Source organism: Carcharodon carcharias, chromosome 10 (assembly GCF_017639515.1).
Source record: "Carcharodon carcharias isolate sCarCar2 chromosome 10, sCarCar2.pri, whole genome shotgun sequence".
NCBI lineage: Eukaryota > Metazoa > Chordata > Chondrichthyes > Lamniformes > Lamnidae > Carcharodon > Carcharodon carcharias.
The window spans coordinates 156,681,666-156,698,616 of record NC_054476.1 but is presented as its reverse complement, the minus strand read 5'-3'; the positions used below and the strand labels follow the sequence as shown (position 1 = coordinate 156,698,616).

The 16,951-nt window shown below is 44.2% G+C and overlaps 1 protein-coding gene across 1 annotated transcript in view; it reads right to left on the bottom strand.

The window, feature by feature from the left end:
- Positions 1 to 10,392: 10,392 nt before the first annotated feature.
- LOC121283199 (rap1 GTPase-activating protein 2-like) overlaps positions 10,393 to 16,951 on the bottom strand; it is a 327,656-nt gene continuing 321,097 nt past the window's right edge. Inside the window, exons 22-25 of the mRNA XM_041197449.1 lie at positions 16,735 to 16,840; positions 14,065 to 14,141; positions 13,431 to 13,478; positions 10,393 to 10,447 (exon numbers count right to left, since the gene is read on the bottom strand). Of these exons, the coding sequence (XP_041053383.1) occupies positions 13,470 to 13,478; positions 14,065 to 14,141; positions 16,735 to 16,840 (192 nt within the window). The 3' untranslated portion in view covers positions 10,393 to 10,447; positions 13,431 to 13,469. The remainder of the gene's footprint in view (positions 10,448 to 13,430; positions 13,479 to 14,064; positions 14,142 to 16,734; positions 16,841 to 16,951) is intronic.

Sequence of the window (16,951 nt, the reverse complement as noted above, 5' to 3'; positions counted from 1 at the left end):
ATGTCTACAGTGTGGCACACCCAAAAAACTCACAAATATAGAATGGGGTCTTTATTATAGCCTTTCTTGCCCCAATTTTATTGCTTGACTATGGTCAAGTTGTTAAATAATTGAAAATGAAGGACCTCAGATGATACACTGAAAAATCTGATTAAAAGAGCTACCAACTGACATGTGCCAGACTGGCCTCCTTCTGTGCAGAAATGTGAATGATACATGAGCTTAAAAAACACAGATGCTTGCAATCTGGCATAACAGAAAACGCTAGAATTACACAGCTCCCCATCAGCACTAGAAAAACAAAGACAGAATGACATTTTTACCAGACACCTCTTCAGACCAGCTTTGACAAAGGGTCATTGAATCTCACAGCACAGAAGGAGGCCATTCAGCCCATTGTGTCTGTGCTAGCTTTTTGACAGAACCATCCAATTAGTCCCACTCTCCTTCCACCCCCACCCCGCCCCCACTGACATTTATTCCCCTACAGACTTGTAAATTCCACCCGCTCAGGTGTATATATCCAGTTCCCTTTAGAAAGTTATGATTCATTCTGCTTTCACCACCATTTTAGTCAATGCTGCACAAAAGGATTTCTCCTTCCCTCCCTCCCAACCACCCCAATCCTTCACCAATTATGTTAAATCTGTCTCTTCTGGATATTGACCCTCCCTCCAGTGGAAACTGTTTCTCCTTAATCGCTCATTAAAAACCTCCCATAATTTTGAGCAGCTCCTTTTAACCCTTTCCTGCCCCTAAGTAGGGCAATCCCAGCTCCTCCAGTCTCCACCCAAAACATGAAGGTATCCTTCCTCTTTGCTGTTGTGCGTTTCCAAGTAAATACATGGTGCAAAGCACTAAAATTACCTTGACAATTGATTTATTTTGACAGCACATTTGCATAAACTGTGGGTAAACGTCAAGAAACTGAAGCCTATGGAATGAAGAAGTTGCTCACTTCATCAAACCTACTCCCTCCTGCAGAATGTGCTGTGAAGGAAGCACAGATAATTATCTCTATGAAAAAAATTTCGCCCTGATTCACCCACTCCTTTCTCTTTGCCAGAAGTTCAGTTAATCAATATAACGCTGTAGCTTTGTGATTCATTGCTTTTGTAGGGAATCTCATAAATGATTAAAGATGACAACTTACATTTATATAGCACCTTTAACATTGTAAAACAGCCGAAATCACGTCACTGGGACACTATCAAACAAAATTTACAGTGAGCCATATCAGGAGATATTAGAAACATGAGCTACATGCTACGGACGCTGGAAATCCGAACAAATAAAATGCTGGAAAAACTCAGCAGGGTCAGGCAGTATTGGCGGAGTGAGAAACAGAATTAATGTTTCAGGTCTGTGACCTTTCATCAGAACTTTTATCATAAGGTGGTACCAAGGCAGCTGGCCAAAAGCTTGTCCTAAGAGAGATAGGCATTAAGGCACATCTTAAAGGAGGGAAGAGAGTTCGAGAAGCGGATAGATTTTGGGAGTAAATTGCAGAATTTTAGCAATTTTTCTAGAAATTCTTTCATGGTCAGGCCAGCATTTATGGCCCACATCCCTGGTTCAGAGGGCATTTAAGAGTCAACCACACTGCTGTGGGTCTGGAGTCACATGTGGGCCAGACCAGGTAAGGACAGTACATTTCCTTCCCTAAAGGGCATTAGTGAACCAGATGGGTTTTTACAACAATCATTTCATGATTTTTCATTGTAAATTTTTATTGAATTCAAATCCCACCATCTGCCGTGGCAGGAATTTGAACCCAGGTCCCCAGAGCATTACCCTGGGCTCTCTGGATTACTAGTCCGGTGACAATATCACTATGCCATCACTTCTCTGAAAGCACAGCCAATGGGAATGTGAAAGGGACCAGAATTGAAGGCACGCAGGGCAAAGTAATTCCTCGGGAAGGATTTATAGTGTTAGATTGGCTCAGTAAGCAGAACTTCCATCTGATTTGGTGTAGATGTTAAGCTCCCTCCAGGTCTGACCCACCCACAATGAGCACACAAGCCTGTAGACTGACAATTCAGTGAATTAGTTGGAGGAGTGCAACATCAGCACAGATATTCGGACAAAGAGTTGTTTTCACCTTTTGGACAATAATCTGGTGGAGTGGATCCCTCCAGCCATTGGTGAGCCTGCCTAGTTTTTATTCCATTGATGCAACAGGTGTGCAGTGTGCTCCACCAGGTTCCCTTCCTGGCAGCAACGGTGAACATTCAGCTTTTTAGGAGAAGGCATTAAACTGAGGCCTGATCCTTCTGTTCAGATGGATGAGGAAGGACATTATTCACAGAGAGGTCTCTCGGTCTACATTCCTCTCTGTACCTGTACCATAAAACAGCTGGCATCTCATTTCCTGCATTGGTCCATGACACTGGCTGCACTTAAAGAGCACTTTATTGAACGTTGAGCCCTGGGTTGGTGAAAGGTATTTATAAATGCAAGTTCTTTGTCACATTTGGGCCCCTATCCTGTGGATATAAATGATTTTATTTCAGATTTGCAGCATTTTACATATCTATAGCAGATAAAATGATTCTGTCTTTATTAAAAAGGATATTGTATTGAGTTAGCAAATATCTGTCAACCTCTAATACCTCTATATTTTGAATGTTCTTGTACTTTCTACTCCTGTTAAATTGCTAACATTCAGTGTTGAGGGGTACTTAGTGAAACGTGGGTAACATTCCTCTGCTGCACCATTTCTTATTTCATTTTATTTTCTGCTGTGTGCGCTTGACCACGATGCAATTTGCAGTTGAATAGACTGCTGACTAAACTCAAATGAGAACCTTTGCTTCTTGAGCCAGTTGGTGGAGGGCAACTGACACAGTTGAACTCATAAAACCAAAAATAAAACTGCTTTAAGCAGGCAGCCTTTGTCACACTTGGAAGCTTGTGATAACTCATTACTGTTTTAATGAAGCTGGTTGTGCAAGGTTCCACAAACTGTACATTGGAGCATAAGGAGAGTCAAGGAAAAGCCCATTCAACACACTGGAGCTTGTCTGGTATGTTGCATCATCTAGTTGTGTTCCGAATGTGGCTAAAGACTTTCTACTGCCTGGCAGATTAGTCCACACTTTTATCCTTCGTCTGGGGAGACAGTGGTGTAGTGGTATTGCCACTGGGCTGGTAATCCAGAGACCCAGGGTAATGGTCTGGGGACCTGGGTTTGAATCCCTCCATGGCAGATGGTGCGATTTGAATTCAATAAGAATAAACCATTGTCGATTGTCGTAAAAAAACCGACCTGGTTCACTAATGCTCTTTAGGGAAGGAAATCTGCCATCCTTACCTGAGCTGGCCTACACGTGACTCCAGACCCACAACAATGTGGTTGACTCTTAAATGCTCTCTGAACAAGGGCAATAAGAGCTGGGCAATAAATGCTGGCCTAGCCAGCGATGCCCACATCCCGTGAACGAATAAAGAAAAAGTCTCCTGGGATTGGGGATGATTTGTGGTTCAATGGGTTCCGAGATGGGTGATAAGTCCAATGTGCGATCTGCAGACACTGCCTCACGCAGGGCAGGTGCTGCTTGAAGGGTTGGGCAAATGAGGTGTTTGGAGGTTTGTGCGCTCTCTCTGATGCTTTCACTTCACCTCCACATGCTTGGTGCCTTCCCGAATAAACCTTCCCCATTTCGGCTGGTCACAAGCCAGCTGGTCTCCCATAGATGTTTGATCTCTTCAGGGATGATTTGAGGACATCCCTAAAGCATTTCCGCTGTCCCCCCCGGGGAGTGTCCCTCCACGACCATGTTCAGGGTAGAGCAAAAACAAAAATTGCTGGAAAAACTCGGCAGGCCTGACAGCATCTGTGGAGAGGAAGACAGAGTTAACGTTTCGAGTCCATATGACTCTTCATCAGAGCTGGGAAGACCAAGGTAACATTTCGAGTCCGAATGACTCTTCATCAGGCTCTTCTTCAGGGACTTGAAACGTTAACTCTATCTTCCCAGCTCTGATGAAGAGTCATATGGATTCAAAACGTTAACTCTGTCTTCCTCTCCACAGATGCTGTCAGGCCTGCCGAGTTTTTCCAGCTATTTTTGTTTTTGTTTCAGATTTCCAGCATCTGCAGTATTTTGCTTTTATTTCAGCGTAGAGCAATAGCTTTGGGAGTCTGATGTTAGGCATACGAATGACATGTCACATGTTTATCATCCCTTGTGTGAAGAAGTTTCTTCTGGCACCTGATCTTAATTGACCTTTCACAGGCTCACCACTTCTGACCCCAGTATCCTGGTTGATTTTTTTTTAAAAGCCATTCAAGGATTTATCTAACCTACGTCACAGGTTTTCAACCTGGGCTCTCCAGCACTTTGGAGGCCCATGAGTGAACCCCAGAGTCTGAAGGTCACCTGATTGTTGACTTACATTAAACTGAGGCCACATCTGCCCTGTCAAAGACAAGCAGGGGAGTTCTCCCCGTGCCTTGGCTAATATTTATCTCTCAAGCAACAATGTTAAAACATGCCATCACAATACTGTTTGTGGGAGTTTGTTTTGTGCAAATTGGCTGCCTCAATTCCTACATCCCAACAGTGATTACTAAAGTATCTAATTGGCTGTGAAGCATTTTGGGATGTCTAGAAGCAATAAAAGGTGCTATATAAATGCCACTTCTGCACATTACCTCTGTTCCTGTTTAAGGAGAAGAAAGGGTGATTAAGGATAATTTTAACTTTTAATTTAGCATTGGGCATAAAAACATGTGATCACGAGTTGGTTGCTCTTTTTTACGCCTCATATAATTTTCCTTTCCATTTTGGACCCACCGACCCTCATTATCTACAGCAGTAACATCGTTTTCCTTTGGGTAACTGGCATGGTCTCTCAGCAGTCAGACCTGTCATCCCGAGAATGTGTTGATATTTAGCAGGGTGCTTCTCATACAGGCATGTTACTGATCTAAATACAATTGCACAAGCTCCCTGCCTAACCATATTCCCTCTGGCCTGCAAAGCGATGCCCACACAGGCTGAAGAGCTGGAGGAAAGAGCGCCGATTAAGAGCCAAGGTTAGAGGCTCGGCTGAATCTGGCCGGAAGCTGGTATAGTGATTAATTGGTGTTATTAATGAGTGTCAGATTGAATTGGTGGTGACCGAGCAGACTGTGGTGTGCTGTAGATTTCCATCCCCTGAGAGCAACTGGCAGGAGCAGTAATTGTTCAGACTCAGTAGTGGATTTTAGTGGAGACAGGTTCATTCCCCCTCACTCAGTGTCACACTGAATCAGTATACACTTTGATGGAGACAGCCGATGTGCCTCGAGACCAGGTGACCAGCTTGGTAGAAAAGCTCAACGGAGCAGATAGCTGCTTTCTGCTGTATCTTTGCAGCTCCCGGTCTCCCACGTATTACATTGAACCATATGAAGTATAGAGAGGGGCCATTCAGCGCAACTAGTCTGTGCCGTGGCATCACTTCCACCGACTTCCCATGACATCACTTCTGCCGACGACTTCCAGAATCTGTCCAGCCACAGTAGGCAGCCCTAAGCTTACAAGCTGGTTAATGAACCTATCTCATTAAGTAGATTGTTTATGACTCAAATCGTTTTGACACAAAATACATTTATTATTGTGTAGCGTCACACAGAAACACACCAACATGGAACAAAATATACATACAAGGAATTTCAGATCTTCCAATTTTTACATCACAACAAAAGAAATTTGCCAAAGTAGCAATAAATTAATTGTACAATATTTACATCTGTGGATAGATCAGGCAGCTTCACAAAGCTCTGCCACATCTCAATAAGAGTTCTGCGTGTGTGCTCCTGCACAGCAACCGCTCAGTTATGTTCACCTCATACAGGCTTCAACTCTAGGTCCCAGTCCCACTGACTCAAATTTCAAGTCTTCTGCATTCCGTGCTTGATCACGAACACACCTTAATAGGATTGTAAGATGTTACCTATTAGGGCGTGTTTATGTCTACATGTGAGTGTGAGACTAAAGAAAAATCATGTTACAGTAAATAAATTGCAGCCTTTGGTATTAAATGATTCCACTGACCACAATAAGAAACATGCTTTTAATGGCAATTGCACCTTTGAATGGAGTTAACATCACCAGGTGCTTCACACCACACTAAACAGCTAGGACAATTGGCCAAGAAGATCGGAGGAGATTTTCAACGGCAGGGACTGAAAGGGAAATGTAGAAGAGTTTGGGGTGGGGGGGGGGGGGGGGGGGGGGGCGGGAATATTTCAGAGAGAAAATCTGAGAAAGCTGAAGCTTTTGGCACCATGGTGAAGTGAAGGGAAGATGGCACACTATAGTGTGACAATATCAGACATGCTTGCACATGAGGTCTATGCAGTCAAACGTCACCTCCAGAATGCTCTCTCCCAAGGCCATCTTACTTGGACCCGCAACCTAGCTCAGTTCGTGGGGAGGGAGGACAAAAAGGCTGGCTGACCCTTTCCTTGACCCCCGGTGATAATGTCACTCTAAGCGAGTGAAAGCCTGTGTCATTTTCACAACTCTGCAGTACCAAGACGAATGAGTCACCTGATCAAGAAGAACATGGTTGTCACACTACTGTGTGTGTGCAGTCTCAAACTCATGACTACAGGGAAAGTACCCAAAGGGGCATTAACTAGGAGCCTACCGACTGTCCTTTCTCTATCCTTTAAACATCCGAAAGAAATAGTATTACCAATTAAAATGAATTTACGATTTTTCTAAAAAAATATACTAGCATTTATCCAGATTCATAATATTTGCATGCTCAAATAATACTTTATAAACTTGACAGCCATTTTGTTTAATTGCTACCCCCTGTGGTGAACTTGAGAAAATAAAGGTGGCAGAATTGACACAAGAAACAAAGAAATCTGGTTTTCGACTGTGTTAATACTTGCAGTGATAAAGTGGCTAAGTATTGCGTGTTTATTTTGCAGGTAGCTTTTATTGGTTTCTATTTCTCTGTTTAATTATTCCCTTGCCAACAGGACTTGCCATACCCCCTGCAACGCCGTAAGGTAGCTGGATTAATTTTAATGCAGCCGGAGGTGAACCTCCTTAGAGTTTCTTGTAGAAAGTGACAGCGTGTGAAGGGTGGTGGTGGTGGGTGGGTGGGTGGGTGGGTGGGGGGGGGGGGGGGTCGGCGGGGGGGTGCGGAGAGAGAGCTGGAATCTGGACTACCCCACCCCCTCACCATGACCAGTCACCTCCACTCCCCCCACCACCACCAGCCATCTCCACCACGCCCACCACCGTCCCTCCCATTTACACTGACTAGGGTGAGAAGTTTTCCAAGATGTAAGAACCGAATTGGATTCTGCCACAAAAGGGTTGTGCGGCTGATTAAATAACAGAAATTCTGGCAAATTCCTTTCAGACTTTAGTGACCTCACTGATCGGCACACAGGACAATGCAGAAGACTTGATTTTGATTTTAGGCCCAAACACAATAACCGCACAGGATGACCTTCATTAAACCAATGATCGGACAGTCTCTGAGGGAGAGGGGGGGGGTCACGTCAGCTCCTAAATCCGTTGCCTCGAAAATCTTATGAGGTTCGTTCATACTTTTCTTATATTGGGTCAACAACTTAGAACGATTAGTGGTGTGTACTGGACATGCTGTCAAAATAAATACTTCAGCAATGAAGAAAGGCTAAAAAGATACAAAACATACATTGAAATGTTTGGAAAACTGAGTTTTACGAATGGGATCTTCTTCCCTTGCCTTTTCTCCTCGGCTGAGGTTTTTTTTTTGATGAGGTTGACCTACTTTTGTGAGAAACTAGAGATAACTGGCCAAGCATGTTTTATTTGTGACAGGTCTGTGATAGGGAGAGAGACAAGTGTAGAGTGAATACGAGTGATAAAGAAAAAGTTGGAAGGAAGGAAACAAAAAAAATGCAATTCCACATGAATAAGAGAGAGAGAGAGAGAGAGAAAGGGTGGTATGTGGGGAGGAGAGAGAAAGAGAGAAAGTCAAAATAAATTGATGAGAAAGAAAGGAGCCAACATGAATAGAGATTTAGGGAGAAGACAGCACACGAGAATGCCAACAGGAATGGGTGAGTTAGCAAGAGGACGGAAAATGGAAAGTCAAGAGTAGAAGTGTGACTTGGAATTAGCAAAAGAGGGAGAAAGAAAAGGAGAAACGGTGAATGAAGAAAGGGTGAATGTAGAGAGAAAAATAGGGAGAAAGAGGAGGGTGAATGGGGTGTGTGAGAGAATTGTTCTTCCTTTTGCTTTAGACTGCTTCAAATTCAGATCTGAGAGATCTTGTGTTAAGCAATCCTGAAGGGATTCAAATCCTAATCATGGCAGGACACCAAGGCAGCTCTTTATTGCTTCGAGCATTGGGCTTCTCATGTCTTTGGGCCATGATGCAAATTTTGACTCAATGTTTTTTTTATATTGTCTGAATTAGCGGCGTGATACTCAGTCTAGGCAGTAGGCCAAGGCTGTGAATTACTTTAATCCTAGCAATAAAGCCACTTCAAAGCAGCCAAATGAGAACCGTCCACATTTGCCCATGACTGAGACAAACACAAACATAGGATTCCCTAGCTGCGCATGGCAATTATTGTCAAATTCTCATCTACTGGCCCTCAGCTGCAGATGGCTTCTCACAGTCATCACTGAGCTGACCTGATGCACCAAACATGGCCTTTTTAAAAAGAGCACTGCCTTCATGGAAAGAATGTTCGAATTTCTCTCTCCCCCAACATGGAGAAGCAAACTGCACCAATGCTCAGCTGGCCCACCTTTTGATGGGTGGTGTCGTTTTTATTTGGTGTCATGGAGAGATACCAGTCCCCAGCAAGCTGGAGAGTTTACCAAAAATATAAGAGAGCATCAATTTAATGCCAAACTTCGAAGAGTTTCTCAAATTTCTAAAGCTGATTGAAGCAGCACCGGGAAAACTAAGAGAACTGTGGAATGGCCGGCAGCTCTTCTGGGGCTGGAGGAGAGTGACTGCACCAAACTGTGACATGGATGCAACTTGTTGAATGAAGAATTGAGCTCCCTTTCTGTACGTTTGCTCTCCATTTTGAAATGCTCACCTTCAGGAAGGGGCACAGGAGAGGGGCAATGAGCGCAGTATTACAAATTGCGGGGACGGGTGGTGGTGCTTTTGGGGAGTGGTGCTAATACACAGCGGCACCACAGGTGTTGGGGGTACAAGTACCCACGGTGGCCATGGGGGTGGCACTGGTATGCGTTGGTGCTCTGGGGCACTTGGACATGGTGCTACAGAGATGGGGTAGAAGGCAGCCCAGGGCACATTCACTTCAGTTCCTAATCCTAGCAAGGGGTGGGAAGTCATTGCTACCACCCAGTGCCCAGATCTGGATGGCAACCTGGGAACAGGCCATGTGCCAGGCTTTTGACTTCTGAAGCCAGCAACCACATGGGCAGGGAAAAGGAGATGAAATGACAGAAAACTGGATAAGGAGAAAAACTGAAAAACTCTCAAAAGGCATTTCAATCAGATTGCTCTGGGAATAAACTAAAATGGCTTGTTGAACATTTAGTCTTAGTGCAAACGTTTTACTGTAATCCTCAAAGGATATATTCACCTGGGACCAAAGAGGCAGATTTTTATTTTGCACATCTATCACGTTTAAATGTAACATCAGATATACAGACAATAAACCTAGCAGGGCACAATGAACATCTTTGTTAACTGGCAGTGTAAACATGGCGGATAACAGGTTACAACACATAGTTTAGGCTCTGGTACAATTACTGTGCGAAGCAACATTGGCAGGGATTCAGGTATGGCTGCATCACCATCTCAGGACAACTAGACAAGGTGGGGGGGGTGGGGTGGGGAAATGTGTTTGGATATTGACATCCCTGGTATATCCTGGCTTTGCTGCCCTCTATCCTTTGGCGAGAGGCAGTTAGTTCACCCCAGATTTTTCCTGTTCCTGCTTTCAAGGTACAAAGATACTCCTTCAATACCTGTCCCAGGTACTTCCATCGCCAAGATGTGAGAGGAAGGGACCTTATGGCTTTTGAAACAAAACCTACACGGTACAAGTGCCCAAAAACTTCAGAAAGCTGCAGCACCAGGCACGGAAGCCAAGGAACATTGGAGATGTTGACGGCTACCCATACATCGTGCAGTGTTGCCTTATACTTACATTATTGATGTATTTAAACTGTTAAAGTAACACATCTCCGGGTGGGCCCCGAATAGTTTTGTTGCGAAGGTGGAGTAGGCTACCTGAACCCCTGTAACAGCAGATATAGGACAGGGCTTCCTGGTGACCTCCATCCTCCCTGGATAGAGGAAGGTGCGTCTTAGATGCAGAAAGGATGAGTGCGGCTCAAGGTGAACCGGCTGTAGCTACGTTTGCAGTGAATGCAAGTTTCCACTAGCTGTTGGAGGGAATGAAGGGCACCTTTTACTGTTAGCTGGATTATCCCTGAAATGGTGTTCACTGAAAAATAATACATTCTTGATGAATTTCCTCCTTTACAGTGAGCATAGATGACAGAGTTCAAGATCAATAAAAATAATCTCTTTCAAAATAAACTTAAGCAGTTTAAAAGCCAGGGCCTCAACATTAGTCTGTATAATATCAACATAGTGATTCTTAATGCCTTTGTGGGAAATAGCTTTGTCTGCTGTTTTAAATAGTGATCTTGACCTATTCACTTTAAATAGCTTAAAGTTTCCATTATAACCGCAGACAGTAGAATTAGATACCAGACTGTACCATAACATACCACCCAATTCTAAGTCCAAATAAATTCTGGATACTAGCTGCTGGTAAACACCAGTCCCTGAGATAAAAGCAAAATCCCTGATGAATCCACCACTACTTAAGACATGGGTTAGCGAGAAAAGTGCCATGCTATTCTTCAAAAATTCACTCTCCCCTCAATTCTCTCTCCTTAACTCCTGAAGGCGCTAACATGTGCTGGGAATACAGCTGTGTTGGTGCCAGGCAAGCTTCGATACCCTCCCCATGTGGCTTTTATCTGCATCTGATTCCAGACTGTATTATCAAAAGGCTACTTGACCATTGGGACTGCAGGCCAGTCTGCTCCTGCCCGCAACAAAACGCCCACGTTTTTCTACAGGAGTCAGCAGATACCAGACTGATGTCCCGCCTTTCTTCCCCTTTTACCCTACTCCCCCACAACCACCAAACACCCCCTGCCCCACTCCACCCCCAAATAGCCCCTTGGCTCTGAGGCCACCCTGGTGATGGGCATCACTGCAGCCACAGCAGAGGTTAGTTGACAACAGGTTGAAATGGAACCTGGTTGGTCTGCATTGCTCAGCTGCACAAATGGATTTAGCAATTTGAGATATTAGAGCAGCCTATTCCCTCCTTTTCAAAAGGTGAAACTGGTCCTGCTGGAGGTAAGAGGTCATCTCAGGAAGGCCAGGTCAAGAGACTTAAAATAAAGGGGTGCCATGGTAAGAAATGCTAAAGTGCAGGATACCAAGACACAAAATGGGAACTAAATTAATTTCTGCACCTTTTGTTACCAGTGCAGCATCCAACCTTCTCAGGCTAGATGCAGAGCAAAGCTCCCTCCACGCTGCCTGACCCAAATGCCTTGACCCTAGGCTCAGAAGTGTATATTTTTAAATTGTGACATTTCTATTCCTCACTTTCATTGTGGACTTCCCAAGTAAAATTAGTCAATTTAGGGCTGATTTTCGGGCAGTTTTCTTACACTGTGGACATGTTGCTAAGGGTCTTGACTCTGAGGGGAAGGGTCTTGTTGTAGTTTCTGTTATCACAACGTGACCACGTGGTAACTTAAATTGCTGAGTTAGCGTGATACTGCCTAGGCTTCAGATATCAATTTCCTCGCTCTTTTCTCCCATTAAAACAGTAACGGTTGCTGCTAAACAGCTGACAGCCTGAACAGAAGTGGATGTGTTGGGAACATAGGGACAAGAATCGGCCCATTCTGCCTCTTGAGCCGATTGTGCCAGTCAAATGGTTTGCCTCATACTTGCTCACATTAAACTCCACCTGTCACATGTAGGTCAGATCTGGTGAGATGACAGATTTCCTACCCTAAAGACATTTGAGTGAATCTTTATTTCACCCCCTCTAGAGCAACTTTATTTTTTATAGTCGTTTGGTAGTACAGAACCTGAGTATTGCTGAAAGAGAGACATGTCTCAGCTTTTCACCTTGCACTCATCAGGACACTCACAAGAATACCCATATAATGAATGATACCTCAGGGTAATGCCTTGACCAATCAGGGTCAAGCTGCCTGGTTTAAAATTTCAAACAACGCTTGGCAGTTAACTCTCAGTCACCGTCAGTGGTGCATTCTCCATGACAACATCACTTGCCAACCAATCAGCACTCTCTTCACATACAGTACAAGTTGTTGTTTTCCCCCTTATATGGGTATTCTTGCGAGTGTCTTGATGAGTGCAAGACACAAAGCTTAGGCATGTCTCTTTTCTCAGCAGCTTTATTTTTCTTTATTCTTTCATTGGGATGCGGATGTCACAGCATTTGTTGTCCATCCCTAATTGTCCTTGAACTGAGTGGCTTGTTTGACCATTTCAGAGGGCAGTTAAGAGTCAACCACATTGTTGTGGGTCTGGAGTCACATGTAGGCTGGCAGGTTTTCCTCCCTTTAGTGAACCATATAAAACAAATCGACGATAGTGATAGTGAGACTAGCTTTTTCATATTCAAGATCCATTAAGTGAATTTAAATCCCATCAGCTGCCACAGTGGGATTTGAACCCGTGTCCCCAGAACATTAACCTGGCCTCTGGATTACTGGCCCTGTGATATTGCCACTATGCCACCATCTCCTCCCTATATCCTTCCTCAGGGACGGAGACAAAAATTGTACACAGTACCCCATATGTGCTCCTACTCATAGTCCACAACTGTATATAATCACCAAAACACTATGGTTGCAGCAAGATTTCCTTCAGCAAATATCCATTGTTCCTAATCTCAAGTCTTCTGTCTCCCAAACAATTTAATGTCACTGGACTAATAATCCAGATGCCAAGGGCGATACCTTGGGGGCTCGCGTTCGAATCCCAAATGATTAGTAAAAAATGTGGAATTGAAAGCTAGTCTGAGTAATGGTGACTCTGAAACTATCATCGATTGTTGTAAAAATCCACCTAGTTCACTTTAGGAAAGGAAATCTGCCATCCCTACCTGGTCTGGCCTACATGTGACTCCAGACCCACAGTAATGTGGTTGACTCTTAACTGCCCTTTGAAATGACCTAGCAAGCCACTCAGTTCAAGGGCAATTAGGGATGGACAACAAATGCTCACCTTGCCAGTGACACCCACATCCCAATGAAAGAGAGAAAAAAAATCGTTACCCATGTCAATAAGGATAAGTTGATTGTTTTGAAAGAACACACACATATACAAAGAATGGAGATTAAACAAATAGGAGGACTGACCTTACAAGTGCATGTTGTCAGGTGGGGCACTGACTTCTGCTAGTGACCCTGCTTAGAAAATTAGAATAAAATCAACTCAATTGCTGGTTGGGTTTTAAAGGATTGCTAGCAATAGAATAGTGAACCACCTTTGAATTCAACAACTTTAGATCACAACCACTGGTCCCAATTTCTCAGAGAGCAGGTGCTGACAATGTTTCTGTTGTGACCATTTACACCTCCTCTGGACCCAGCTTTTGTTTCCTCAGTATCCTCGACTACCCTGTTTTGCCAAAGCACCATCATCCCTTCTGCCATTTAATCATTCCTGCCCTCCACCAGGATGGGGGAGCACCACAGGATGGGCCTGTGACCGGAAACCAGTCCATACCCTTATCCCATGCCGACAAAAATTGGGGTGCTGGGAATACAGGAATTGGGTGCTTTCTGCCAATTTGAAAGGTCTGCGGACTCTCCCTGAGTCAATGAAAATCCAGCCCTGAATCACTGCGCAAAGGTAGGGTGGGTGGGGATTGTGGCTGAGTTATTGCAATCATGTCACAGGGCATCCTGAGAATATATTTTCATTGAGGAGTTATTCAAACGGGATGGATCACCACAAAGCAAGGGATGGACTGAGTGCTGCCATACTTACTGGGTTTGAACTGTAATGGAGCTTCTCAAATCTGAACTTCAAAGTCGGTCTTGGAGAGCTTTTACACTTTGCGGTGTCTGTGGAGAACAATAAACATTTGAAAAAACAGATAGATAGACAATGCAGTGCTCGGTGATGGGAGACCGAGACCCCAGCTTGTGACAATGGCAGTCGAACTTACCTCAGCTCTTTTTTTCAATTGAAACACACGTGACGGGGCCCAAAACTGTACGCACCCTCGAGGTTGGAGAGAGTAGGAGAGAAGCCAAGATAAATCAAGGTGTGGTGGTTAGCTCACTTGTCACTGCAGACCCTGATGAACACCAGGTTTACCTGCACCATATCACATTATCTCTTGAGGTTTCACACAGCAAATTACTTCTCTGAAATGCAATGACTTTTGTTATTCAGGCAAGCAAAAGAGGGCCAAGTTGTACTAGCTTCCTGCAGTTGGCTACATTAAGGTCCAGGACTCCGCCTCCAGAGTTGGCTGTTGTTCCTGTTTAAACTCTAGACACCAGAGACAGAATTTTACGCCGGCGGTATCTTACGGTCCCACCAAAATCAATGGACCACTTCAGAGACACAACCACACTGGTATCAGCCACACCAGGCAAAATCAGGTTTCCTTCCCTAAAGGGCATTAGTGAAGCATTCACTTTTACTGATACCAGCTTTTACTTCTAGAGCTTTTAAACTGAATTCACATCAGCAAATGCCATGGTGAGGTTTGAACCCACGTTTTCTAGATTATTAGTCCGGGCCTTTGGATTTTGAGTCCAGTAACATAACCATTAAATTAAAATTGGTGAAAGCTCTCAATCTCTGTACACTCACCAGGAACTCAATCAGGCCCCCTAGACAGCACCTTCCAAACCCACAACTGCTGCCATCCTAGTGGGACAAGGGCAGCAGATAGATGGGAACACCCCTACCTGGAAGTTCCTCTCCAAGCCATTCACTACCCTCACTTGGAAATATATCGCTGTTCCTTCACTGTTGCTGGGTCAAAATCTTGGCACTCCCTCCCTAACAGCACTGTGGGTGTACCTGTACACTGCAGTGGTTCAAGAAGGCAGCTCACCAGCACCTTCTCAAGGGCAATTAGGGATGGGCAATAAATGCTAACCCAGCCAGCAATGCCAACATCCCATAAATGAATTAAAAAAAAACTCTGTCCCTGTAACAAGTTATTTAGACAGACTGGGTCCCACACCCAGGTATAGTGCTGGCAACTACGCAGCTGGAGAGTTGTGACTGGATATTTCAAAGCCAATCAGAAGTATAGTTCCGTTTCGATATGTTTTCTTGTGCACTCACAATGCTTTATATGAAGCAGCCACCAGTTACACAATTGGGGGAAGCCAACCTAGCATCTCAACATAAATTTTAAATCATCTTAAAAGTTCAAGCCCATCCCACAATTGGATTCTGCTCCCATAACTTGTTTTTTATTTGTTCATGGGATGTGGGCCTCACTGGCAAGGCCAGCACTTACTGCCCGTCCCTAATTGTCCTCGAGTAGGTGGCGGTGAGCCACTTTCTGAACTGCTGCAGTCCCTGTGATGTAGGTACACCCACACAGTGCTGTTAGACAGGAAGTTCCCAGGATTTTGTGTCAGCAACGATGAAGGAACAGTAATATATTTCTATGCCAGGATGGTGTGTGACTTGGGGGGAACTTGCAGGTAGTAGTGTTCCCATGATCCTGCTGCCCTTGTTCTTCCAGGTGGTGGAGGTTGCGGGTTTGGAAGGCACTGTTGAAGACACCTCGGTGAGTTGCTGTAGCTCATCTTGTGGATGGTGCATGCAACAGTCAGTGTGGCAGTGGTTTAGGGAGTGAATGTTTAATGTGGTGGGTCATCCCTCTCACCCCTAGCCTCCAAATTCACATTCCATTGCAACCTTTTCTAAAGCAGTCGATTGGTAGTACAGAACTTGAATATTGCTGAAAGAGAAACATGCTGTCGAAGCTTTTTGACTTGCACACAACAGGACAAATGTAAGAATGCCAAGTTTCAAACAATCACAACAATTTATACTACAGGAGAAAAGGGATTCTGATTGGTTGGCAAGTTGACTCTGTTTGGCTAAGGTGTTGCCATGGAAAAAGCAACAGGGAACTGTAGGCTCCCCAAGCTCCCTTATGTTGACACAAAGGACAATGTTCTCCTGAACCTCCCTTTCTCCTGATCTTTCTTTAACTCCTGACTTCAACTTAATGAGCTTATGTGCCATCTCCTCCCCCACTCAGTACAAGAGCTCTTTACCTTATTGAATCTTTCGCTTCCAACAATCTGCAGGCTTAGAAGCCAAGCAAGGCATCAGTTATTTCATAGAATCGTAGAATGGTACTGCTTAGGAGACCATTCAGCCCATCATGCCTGTGCTGGCTCTTTGAAAGAGCTATGCAAATAGTCCTGTGCCCCTGCCCTTTCACATAGCCCTGCAAATTTTCTCCCCTTCAAGTATTTATCCAGTTCTGCTTTTTGATAGTTATTAAATGTGCTTCCATCAATCTCCCAGGTCACAACAACACACTGTGTAAAAAAAAATCCTCATTTGCTCTTCTGGTTTAACTCTCAATGGTCCATACAATTGCTGGGGCAATTCAGCTAGGTTTTTGAATGAATAAACAGCTGGACAGGCAAGAATCGATGAGATACCGACCTGTGGGGCTCTTGCACAAGCTCGTTTGGCTTGAGCCACTTTGGTTTTCATTGCAGTAAGCAGAAACATCTTGCCTGAAAGGGAATGCTGTAGGTGGCTGATTACCCTGTAAGGATAGAAAGAAAGTTCACCAGTTAGGCAACTGACATAACAATGATCAATAATTAGTACCCTAAGTTACCATATATTTACATAATGGCCTGAATTTTGCTGTAAT